General features: G+C 41.9%; 1 protein-coding gene and 1 non-coding gene across 2 annotated transcripts in view; both read right to left on the bottom strand.

Annotated features, from left to right (window-relative positions):
- Positions 1 to 239: 239 nt before the first annotated feature.
- LOC136314811 (U6 spliceosomal RNA) lies at positions 240 to 347 on the bottom strand. The gene has a single exon (XR_010727392.1). It is a non-coding gene; the product is annotated as a U6 spliceosomal RNA (small nuclear RNA).
- Positions 348 to 408: 61 nt separating this feature from the next.
- COL6A5 (collagen type VI alpha 5 chain) overlaps positions 409 to 11,429 on the bottom strand; it is a 111,593-nt gene continuing 100,572 nt past the window's right edge. The window contains exons 38-39 of the mRNA XM_066244768.1: positions 3,541 to 4,230; positions 409 to 509 (exon numbers count right to left, since the gene is read on the bottom strand). Of these exons, the coding sequence (XP_066100865.1) occupies positions 409 to 509; positions 3,541 to 4,230 (791 nt within the window). The remainder of the gene's footprint in view (positions 510 to 3,540; positions 4,231 to 11,429) is intronic.

Raw genomic sequence — 11,429 nt, 5'->3', positions numbered from 1 at the left:
TAGAAATGTGGTTCTTGCTAATATGGGTCATATTTGAGTTTTTAATCACACCAGACCTGTGCTGTCATCACAAACCAGGACCACTTAACACACAGGTGCTCGCATATACACACAGACACACATACCACAACCAACGTCTTGCATCCTGAAATCTAAAATGCCACTCATTTGAAACTATTTTCTTTCTTTTTTAAAAATTGATTTCAGAGAGAGAGAGGAAGGGAGAAAGAGGGGGAGAGAAAAATATGGCACATGTCAGGAATCTGCTTGTTATCCTTGAGCAGGGGCCACGCTAATCTTCCCTGTATCACTCCAATTTTAGTGTATGTGTGCCAACGTAAGCACTCAAGTCATTTTCTTAAGGAGTATTTCCAGCTGCGGTATTAACCAAACTGTGAATTTGTGAACTCACAACACAGGGTTTTCTAGGCCAGTGTTCTCTGAGCTGGGAGAGGTGACGTTCACACACTTGGGTCTCAGAGCGGCAGGAGGATACTTGTTGATGGCACCTGGGGAGAGAGTAGGAGGGTTAGTTTAAATTTTACCCTTTCACATTCCGAGTATCCCCCAAAGTCAGTTCATCTTTTCCTGTGGTTGGACATGTTTTCAAGAGCAAAAGAATTTTCTTTTTTTTTTTGTATTTTTCTGAAGCTGGAAACGGGGAGAAACAGTCAGACAGACTCCCGCATGCGCCCGACCGGGATCCACCCGGCACGCCCACCAGGGGCGACGCTCTGCCCACCAGGGGGCGATGCTCTGCCCCTCCGGGGCGTCGCTCTGTCGCTACCAGAGCCACTCTAGCGCCTGGGGCAGAGGCCAAGGAGCCATCCCCAGCGCCTGGGCCATCTTTGCTCCAATGGAGCCTCGGCTGCGGGAGGGGAAGAGAGAGACAGAGAGGAAGGAGAGGGGGAGGGGTGGAGAAGCAGATGGGCGCTTCTCCTGTGTGCCCTGGCTGGGAATCGAACCCGGGACTTCTGCACGCCAGGCCAATGCTCTACCACTGAGCCAACCGGCCAGGGCCGAGAGCAAATGAATTTTCTAAAGGACTCAGCCAAGGGGGCACCCTGACTTTGCAGTACCTCATCGGCAAAGTCAACAAGCTACGGCAGTGATTGAGTCAAAAATCCTTCTGTCGGTATGTCACATCTCTTCATCTCTTCTGTCATCTGTTTCTCTTTCTATAAAAGGAGAATCTTTCTACAAGACACCATTAACTATTGATATTGCCTGGCCTATTTATCTTGGGGTTGGAAGAAAGCATCTTATGAGTGAGAAGCCTGCTATTAAATGTAAATTCTGTGTGCCAAGATTCCTGGGGCTTTATGTGGGCCAGAAAATCTGCATCCCTAAACCAGCAGGAGCTACAGATAACCATTCAGCATGGCCTCTGACCCACTCTTAATCCCCAGCACAGGCCAGGACTTTCTTGCTGCTTCAAGCTCTTAAATAGGCTACTATACCCCACAACACATGGACAGAGGCTTGGACAGCCACTCTCCAAGCCTCACTGTGAAAAGACATCTGTAACTCTCCTGTCTGGCTGTGCCCAAGCCAGCTGTCTGGGGCAGAGGCTGTAGAAGAGATTTATTCCCATGTCTTATAAAAATTCAAGTCAGAACCAAAGATAATTTATAATGACAAGATAAAATAGAAGTCCTTAGAGTAGGTGGAAGGTGGTGATAATGCGATATTACTTACTACGGTAGAATCTCTTGTTAACAGTTTAGGAATTGAAGTACAGTTTAACAATCGAGCACAAGTCTGGGGTCAGATGCATGGGTTTGAGTCTAGAATTTGCCAGCTATTAACTGTGAGCTTTTGAGCAATTTATTTAATGTCTTCAAACCTTAGTTTTCACCTTGTATAATGGGGATACTGATCCTTGACAACGTGTGTTAGGCTTGCTTGTTTGTACTTTGCCTGATTGGTGCATGAGCACAGGGCAGCACTTCCATAGTCTATGTAAGGCTGCAGTTACTTGCCCTCAGGGCTGCAGACTATAGACTACAGACTGTAGACCGCAGATTGCCTGCAGCCATTGGGAGGGGCCATTTGTTGTTATTGTTAGTCTGAGAAGGGGTCCGCCCCCCCAGCCAGGTCTGTTTGCTAGTGAGTTTAGGGAGAGAGACAGAAGCGGTCTTCCCAGCCTGCTTACTCATCTGCCATTGGGAGACTCTAACAAACAGAATGTTCCACCATCTGGCTCCACAGTTCCTTTCCCGTCTGCCCGAATCAGTGTGAACCTGCATGGCCATAAACCCGCCCTACACTGGTATTTTTCTTTGAAGGCTGTCCTAAGGATACAATCCATTGAAAGAACATGGTACATAGTAAATACTCACAGCTCAGGGTTAAAAGACATTTTTTACTCCCTCCCTTTTTCTTTTTGACAAAGAGCTTGACAGTGTAGCAGTAAAGTTCAAGGTCAGTAAGAGCTGAGATTTTTTTTTCCCCATGGTTTTCTCACTGCTTCCCACTCATGTCTTAGACTCTACCAATCTTGACTGAAGTGAGGATTGTGTTAGTAAATCACCTGGTGGACTGTACACAGAGATATTAAATGTATTATTAAAGCATAGAAGGAAGCAGCCCAAGTGCCCATCAGTAGATGAATGATAAAACATCTGTGGTACATATATACAATGGACTATTACTCGACTGTAAAAAAGAAGAAAATCTTATCTTTTGCCACAGCATAGATGGACCTGGAGAACATTATGCTAAGTGAAATAAGCCAGTAAGAGAAAGACAAATACTGTATGATTTCACTTGTATGTGGAATCTAATGAATAAAATAACAAAGAAAATAGAAACAGACTCATAGATACAGAGAACAGAGTGACAGCTGTCAGAGGGGAGGGGATTGGGAGGACTTGGTGAAAAAGGTGAAGGGATTAGACAAAAAAAGAAAAAGTGACTCATACACAGACAATAGTATGGTGATTACAAGAAGGGAAAGGCCCTGCGCAGTTGGCTCAGTGGTGGAACGTCAGCCCAGCATGTGAATGCCCTGGGTTCAATTCCTGGTCAGGGCACACAGGAGAAGTGACCATCTGTTCTTTCTCCCCTCACCTTTCCTCTCTCTATCTCCTTCTTCCCCTCCCACGGCCATGGCTCGATAGATTTGAGTGTGTTGGTCCCAGGCACTGAGGATGGCTCCATGGAGCCTCTGCCTCAGGCGCTAAAAATAGCTTGGTTGTGATCATGGGCCCTAGATAGGTAGAGCATTGGTCCAAGATGGAGGTTGTTGGGTGGATCCTGGTAGGAGCGCATATGGGAGTCTATCTCCCCTCCTCTCGCTTAAATAGAAAAAGAAAGAAAGAAAAAAGGAAAGGAAGGGTAGGGGAAGTAGAAGAGGATAAAAAAGGGATAAATACTGATGGAAGGAAACTTAAGTTGGGGTGGTGAACACACAATACATTATACTGATGATATATTATAAAATTGTACAACTGAACCTATGTTAAACAATGGCTCAATGTTATCCCAATAAGTTCAAGAAAAAAAAAGCAAAAGAAGAGAAAAGGTTTAATGACTTACGTCTGATTGAATAGACAAATGGCTTGATAAACTTGATGATATAGTTTAAATCTGGCTTGTGGGTTCGGCCAAGCTGGACTAAGTGATGATCCAGTGGGTGGCTGGCCAATTCTTCTAATTCCTTGTAATTGTGTATAGGACCAAATGAAAACACAAATATGGAGTAGCCCTGACACTTGGCTCTCAGAGACACATTTCTTAAGACTTCCTTATCTAAGGGGTTGGTTTCTCCAGCAGATATAACAAAGATAACTTTGTTTTTACGCAGGTTGGGGGTACCTGCAAAGACATTGTCAATTGTCCACTGCAGGGCATGGCCAATAAAATCATTTCCATTGAGCTGTTGAAGAGAGTCTTGGAGATGATGTTTCATTTGGTATTTACTACTATAAGTAACCAAATCAAATTCCAGGTGGACAGGGCATTCTTCAGTGTCAGGCATATAGCCTGGAGGAGAGTAGCTAAGGACTGCCACTCTATCTCCTAAGGTAGAAGTCAGTGGATCTGGGGCAATGTAAAAGTAATCAAGCACTGAGATTATGAAATCTTTCACTTCCTTAAATTCATCATTTCCTATTCTTTGGGAAGCATCAACAAGGAAAGCTACATCCATGTAATATTCTTGAAGAAAGGCATCTCTAGGTTTGTCAGAAAGACCTGCTTCTTCTCCTCGGTCATGGTTTTCATGTCCTGCAATAGAGTAACTCAAGTCATTCTTTTTAGTAGAAGGATAAACTCAGAACTCCTAGCCAAGGAAAACAAACACACAGCATGGGGTGTTGCCATGCTTCACTCCCACGCCCATGGCAGGTATCACTGATCAGTTACAGAATTTGTTCTCAGATTCATCCTCCAATTATGTCTTCACACGGTGCTTGGAGAGCCGTTACTGCTTGACAGGTGCTGTCACATGGAAAAAAAAAAGTACTTATTTGCTATCTCATCCCAGATCTTTGTCAAAGGATTGATGGATCCTCTGGCTATTTTCCTATGTAAGATAAGAAATGTACAGCTATTTTTACCGCATTTCATATGGTTAAAAAATTTGGAGTACACATTTGCATAAGATGTAGTTATATGTAATGACCCCAAGAGAAAGTAGATACGGCAAAGTCACATTTATTGATTTCACAAACACATATACTTTTTTTACACACATATTTCAAAATATGTACCATACTGTGATGTCATAACAGCAAGTATAAATGCTGACTCTAGAATCCAATCCCTGTGCAAGACATGACATACTCTAAGACATTGGTATTCCAAGTGCCAAGCTACAGTTTATTGCCCATGATAAGATAAGCTTATACCGTGATAATAAGTTAAACATATTACTAAGCGCACTAATGAGTTCAGCTATTTTTTTTGTAGCAAGACTTTCTCAATGGAAGAAATAGTGCCTCAATTTATAGTGTAATACTAACTTCTTATCTTGTTATAGACCAGTACTTCAAGTAGCGCAGCACTAAGGCTAAAGGATCATGAAGTCATGTCTACAATTATATGGATGACGGCTGGTTGGTGAGGGCAAAATAGGAAATGCCAGCTCAGAATGACAGGAAGTAGGTGGCTAATGTTCTTTTCTTTTCTTTTTCCCATTAAAGAAGTGTGTTTGTGAACTTAATCAAGAAGTGGATTTCTAACTGGAAAACCTTTACTGACACCTGTTATTAATGCTTTACATTTAATACTTTATTTAATCCTCACAGTAACAATCCTCACAAATGAATCAATTAACCTGTATTAATGCTATAGAAGCTTAATATTGAAATAGAAGGCAAAAAACAACACCATGAGTTGTTTATAACAGAACAAATGCACTATTAGATGTCTGAATGCTCAAATAACTCAGCATTCTTTTTACCTATTGTTGAACTTGTTTTTTTTTTTTATTTACAGAAACAGAGAGTGAGTGAGAGAGAGGGATAGACAGGGACAGACAGACAGGAACGGAGAGAGATGAGAAGCATCAATCATTAGTTTTTCATTGCTCGTTGCAACACCTTAGTTGTTCATTGATTGCTTTCTCATATGTGCCTTGACCACGGGCCTTCAGCAGACCGAGTAGCCTCTTGTTGGAGCCAGCAACCTTAGATCCAAGCTGGTGGGCTTTTGCTCAAACCAGATGAGCCCGTGCTCAAGCTGGCGACCTCGGGGTCTCAAACCTGGGTCCTCTGCATCCCAGTCTGACGTTCTATCCATTGCGCCACCGCCTGGTCAGGCCTTGTTTGCTTTTTGACAAATAAAAATTGTAGGTGTACAATGAGGTGTTTTTCTATCAGTATATCTTGTGTAATGGTCACCACAATCAAACTAATATTGTTGGATTTGATTTGCTAAGATTTTGTTTAGAATTTTTGAATTTATACATACAAGGAATGTTGGTGTGTAGTTTCCTTTTCATGTAATTGTCTTATTTTGGTATCATCTGGCTTGGTTATTGATATTCTCGAAAAATATGGCCTCAAAGAATTAGTTGAGAAGTATTCCTACCTCTTTAATTTTCTGTAAGAGTTTGTATAGAATTGGTATTATTTCTTCCTTAAAAGTTTTATTGACTTCACCAGTAAAGTCAACTTGGCTTGGAGTTGACTTTATGGAAAGATTTGAACTACAAATTCAGTTTCTTTAATAGGTTTTAAGGCTATTTAGATTACATCTTCCTGAGTGAGAGTTGGTAGTTTGTGCACTGTGAGAAATCTATTTGACTAATTTATAGGCCATAAGAATGTTTATATTTCCTGATTATTATTTTAATATCTGTATGATGTATCCCCTCTCTCATTCCTGACATTGCTAGTGTCCTCTTTTTTTTCCTGGTGAGTTTGACTATAGGTTTATCAGTTTTACCTATATTCTTGAAAAAAACCGTTTTGCTTTTATTGTTTTTCTCTTTTCTATTTCACTGAGTTCAATTGTAACATAATTATTACTATTGAGTGCAACGTCAGATGCTGTTACGGGCCCGCGCTCTGTATGCTTCCTGGGATTGGGCTCCCTGGGAGAAGTCAGGGCACCCTGCCCTACCGGGGCCTGGAGCCCTACCGCCCTGCTTCCCATGCAGTTCAGTGGGTGGGCGCTGCAGCACAACTGGTGTCCCCCCCACCCCCACATGCTCTGCACCTTCCCGCTGCACCTAGTTTCCCCAGCCTCCCTGCTGGCTCCCCCTGTCCGGAACAGGCCCCTACCTATGACATCAGCTGGCGGGGCTACGAAGAAGGCTGCAGAAAGGCGCAAGGTGCACGGCCCGGCAGGCACTGGGGCAGAGCTGCTGGAAGGCGGGGACAGTGCAGCCCCGCCCCCCCGCCCAGTTAATGACCCTGGAGTTGACTAGTCATTACCTGCTCTGCAAAATGATCTCTGTGTTCCAATTACGTTTCAGCTTTCTTTAAAAAGGTGATCAACAACACACTTTGTTAAAACAGAAGTATTTCATAAATGTTCTGGTAGAAGAGGAAGGGTTGAGTTGCTATGTTAGTGAAATAGTTTTTCAAGAATGCCCATACCAGAAATATTATCGTTTTTCCCGTTTTTCTTTATATATATATAAAAAAAAATCTCAATTCTCTTCCAAAGTACCCAGCAGAACTATTTTCTAGAGAGGTATTTCACCTGCAAAATCTCTAAATATCGGTTCCCTACCGATAGGATTAGCATGAGAATCTAAGAAGCTAAATGTCGATGGTTATTTCTTGAAAACTCTAAAATTGAGTCAAACATAAGGTATGGATTATTTTATGTTGAGTCTAAATTCATCTTATTTAGGGAGACCAGGCCTTCAAAAATGCTTTCCTTCAAGAAAACCTGGCAGAGGTGTGGATAAAGCACACACGTAGCTCATAGCAATCCTGCGAATTTTCTGGAAATATAATCAAGCCAAAATGTGGCCTTTAAACCTAAGGAAGAATTTCCTCAGAGTGGCAGAGGAAAAAAAGGGCTGGCTCATTTTATTATTGACAAGACTTGGATAGAATGAAGAATCCAGCTGAATTTCCTGGGAAGCGCCCCGGAGATTAGCCTAACTCCGGCTAAGATTTAAGCTGCCATGCCAAGTGCATTCCAGTCGCTTTAGGAGAAGTGGAGGTGGAAAGGGAATTTGGGGAGAAGGGAGAACCTGTGGGACCGAAGCCATCTGGATTGGGGCGAAGCCTATGAAGCATACTGTGAAGGAGCTATGTTGCCTTTCATGGCATGGGTGGGACATCTCAAGAAACACAGGAGCTATGCAGCAGTCTCCCTTGGAATTTGTCCATGGGCCAAAATTAGCCGTGTGGTCTCCACAGGCAAGCCGCATGTACAACCGAGGCTACGTTATGTGTATGTTTCTGTCCACATGAATTGTGGTAGATATTTGTCAAGTTAAACTTTTTTACAAGACTTCTCAAGAGGTTGGCAATGCTTTCCTCTTTCACTTTTACACTTTGTATTGAATTGAGCATCCCTTTCCCTTTAGATCTTATGCTCAGCTCCATGCATGTCTTCTCTCCTTTAGTTTTCCAATCAGCACCGTGAGGGTGAAATGATCACTGATGCTCTATCCGCTATAAGCAGGGACTTTTATTTTTTTAAAATTTTTTTTATTTATTCATTTTTAGAGAGGAGAGAGAGGGAGAGAGAGAGACAGAGAGGAGAGAGAGACAGAGAGAGAAAAGGGGGGAGGAGCTGGAAGCATCAACTCCCATATGTGCCTTGACCAGGCAAGCCCAGGGTTTCGAACCGGTGACCTCAGCATTTCCAGGTCAATGCTTTATCCACTGTGCCACCACAGGTCAGGCAAGCAGGGACTTTTAAAATGAAATAAAATTTCCAAAATAGAATTGTACCACCAAAATTATTTTAAAATAACTCTCTCAAATGATTTTAAAATTGGACAATTGAGTATATTCCCTCATTTGTAAATGCAGCCAATGCCATCACTAGGCACCATGGCATATACTTAAAAGTGAGTATTTTTGTATGGATGGGCATGGGTTTGAATCCTGGCTCTGCCACTTACAAGCTGTGTGGCTTTGCTTGCAGTTCTTACCCTTTGCACCAGTGTCCTCATCTGTAAAATGTACATGTAATAATAATAGATTAGGGGATAAAGATGAAATGAAATCATGTATCTAAAGTGCTTATCATTATGCCTGGCACATAGCTGCAGTAAACAAGCAGTAGCTTCTGTGGTCACTGTTATTCTTCATGCATTGTTCAATCATCAAGCAACATAATGGATAAAATGCTTTGACAATTAGACTGCATGGAATAATTTACTGGCCCCCAAAGCATTCTGTCTGTCCGTGCTTTTTATTAAACTGAATACTTTCTAACTTGTATTAGATTCATTTTTGTTGTTCATACAAAATATACTCTTGTCAAAATAAAAGCTCCCTGAAAACAGGGACTCTAGTCTTTTAAAAAAAAAAACAAAAACTTCTCCAGCCCCCTGCCCCCCCGCCAAGAGATCAGCTTAGGGTTTAACTCAGAACAGGAGTCAAACTCATATTTCCTACACAAAAGGGTATTGGAACAATAATGGGGAACTCCATGTAAATGTTTAGCAGAGTCCCTTCATATAATAAATGCTCAGTGAGCACTGTCACTGTCACTTCCACCACCATCTTCACCATCAATAATATCACTGCTACCAACATCTCTACTGCCACCACCAGCAACAGCAGACACCTCACTGCCATTGTTCTCAGTGCTACAGTGACCAGCATCAACATTATCAGCACCACCTCTACCACCATCACCACTGCAACTATCACTGAACTATGATCTTAAGTATCCAAGTTTTGCCTGACCAGGTGGTGGTGCAGGGGACAGAGTGTCGGACTGGGATGCAGAGGACCCAGGTTTGAAATCCTGAGGTTGCTGGCTTGAGCGTGGCCTCATCCAGCTTGAACATGGGCTCACCAGCTTGAGCATGGGGTCACTGGCTTGAGCATGGGATCATAGACATGACCCCATGGTTGCTGGCTTGAGCCCAAGGTCACTGGCTTGAGCAAGGGGTCACTCACTCTGCTGTAGCCACGCCGGTCAAGGGATATATATATGAGAAAGCAATCAATGAACAACTAAGGTGCCACAACAAAGAACTGATGCTTCTCATCTCTCTCCCTTCCTGTCTGTCACTGTCTGTCCCTCTCTCTGACTCTGACTCTCTCTCTGTCTCTGTAAAAAAAAAAAAAAAAAAAGAAAAAAAAGGCCTGACCAGTTGGTGGCGCAGTAGATAGAGCATCGGACTGGGATGTGGAGGACCCAGGTTCAGGACTCCAAGGTCACTGGCGTGAGTGGGGGCTCATCTGGTTTGAGCAAAGCTCACCAGCTTGGACCCAAGGTCACTGGCTCGAGCAAGGGGTTACTCAGTCTGCTGGAGGCCCACAGTCAAGGCACATATGAGAAAGCAATCAATGAACAACTAAGGCGTCGCAACGAAAAACTAATGATTGATGCTTCTCATCTCTCTCCCTTCCTGTCTGTCTGTCCCTATCTGTCCCTCTCTCTGACTCTCTCTCTGTCTCTGTAAAAAAACCCAAAAAACAAACAAACAAAACAAACAAATAAACAAAAAGTATCCAAGTTTTATCCCATTACAAGAAGGTCCACATGATAAAATGTCACTAACATTGCTTTTATTGCAACAAGTAATTGCATGAGACATACAGAAACATTCAAATAGTCTAATACCCAGAACTCTAAATTTGTATTAGTTTTATCAACATACAAAACGTTCAAGGAAGACAACCAGAACAGTAATAATGATATAATAAAATTCTCAATAAATTAAAAATAGAACTACCATATGATACAGCAATTACACTTCTGGATATGTATCCAGAGAAGACAAAAACACAAACTCAAAAAAATATCTGCATCCCCACATCTGTTGCAACATTATTCACAACAGCCAAGATATGGAAACAATATATGTCCACATTTGGCCATAAAAACAAATGCAATTTTGCCATTTGAGATAACAGTATGAATGAACCAAGGGGCATTACGCTATGTACAAACAACAAGCTCCTAGATGCAGAGAACAGAATGGTGGTTGCCAAAGGTGGGAGGTAGGGTTGGGAAAAATGGGTGGCAAGGGTCATAAGGTAAATACACAAACAAATAAATAAATAACGGTGCATTAATGAGCAGCAACAAATCAAAAAGAATCTAACTCAGACACTAACGGACTATTAAGATGATAAAATTTAGCTATGAGTTTGATTTGATAATAAAACTTATAATCTACCAGCATCATCTTTTCAGAATTTTATGTCAAATACAAAGCCAATAAAATCTGAGCGGCGTGGCAGGAGCGCGGGGCGTGGAGGGAAGGAAAGGAAAGCACAGCAGTGTTTGGGCAGGGAGAGGAAACTGCATAATGCATTTTTAGAGTCAGAATTGAGCTGTATCTCTGTGACAGGTTTTTAGGACATTCCAAGTTTTTATGGTTTCCCTAAGAATGGAGTCCAGAAATAAAAAATGACCTGACATTTATTATGCCACAAGGAATTCAGGCAGTTGCGGAAGCCCAGATAAATCTGATTTTCATGATTCCTGTGATTTTAACAGCCTTTTGTGGAATGAACACTGTGCTTGCTATTAAATTAGAACTACATCATATAATCTATACACTATAAATATGTAACAATTCTGGAAGGACCATGCATGTGACTCCCAATTGTTACAAATAAACTCTGGGCTATGAATTCTTACTATATTGAGCAGTCAATATTTTCAGAGGCTTGAGGTCAACGGGGGCAAAGGTTGTGCTTTCTATGTACTCTCCTCCAAGAGCTAACCACATGCTTTGAAAAGTAAGGTAGAAAAATATTAAGAATGTGACAAAATGTCACTTTCATTAAAGCTTTAGGTTCTATTCCTATCAACATCTTATTTTT

The sequence above is a fragment of the Saccopteryx bilineata genome, chromosome 10, assembly GCF_036850765.1.
Source record: "Saccopteryx bilineata isolate mSacBil1 chromosome 10, mSacBil1_pri_phased_curated, whole genome shotgun sequence".
Classification (NCBI taxonomy): Eukaryota; Metazoa; Chordata; class Mammalia; order Chiroptera; family Emballonuridae; genus Saccopteryx; species Saccopteryx bilineata.
This window is presented reverse-complemented; position numbering and strand designations above follow the sequence as displayed.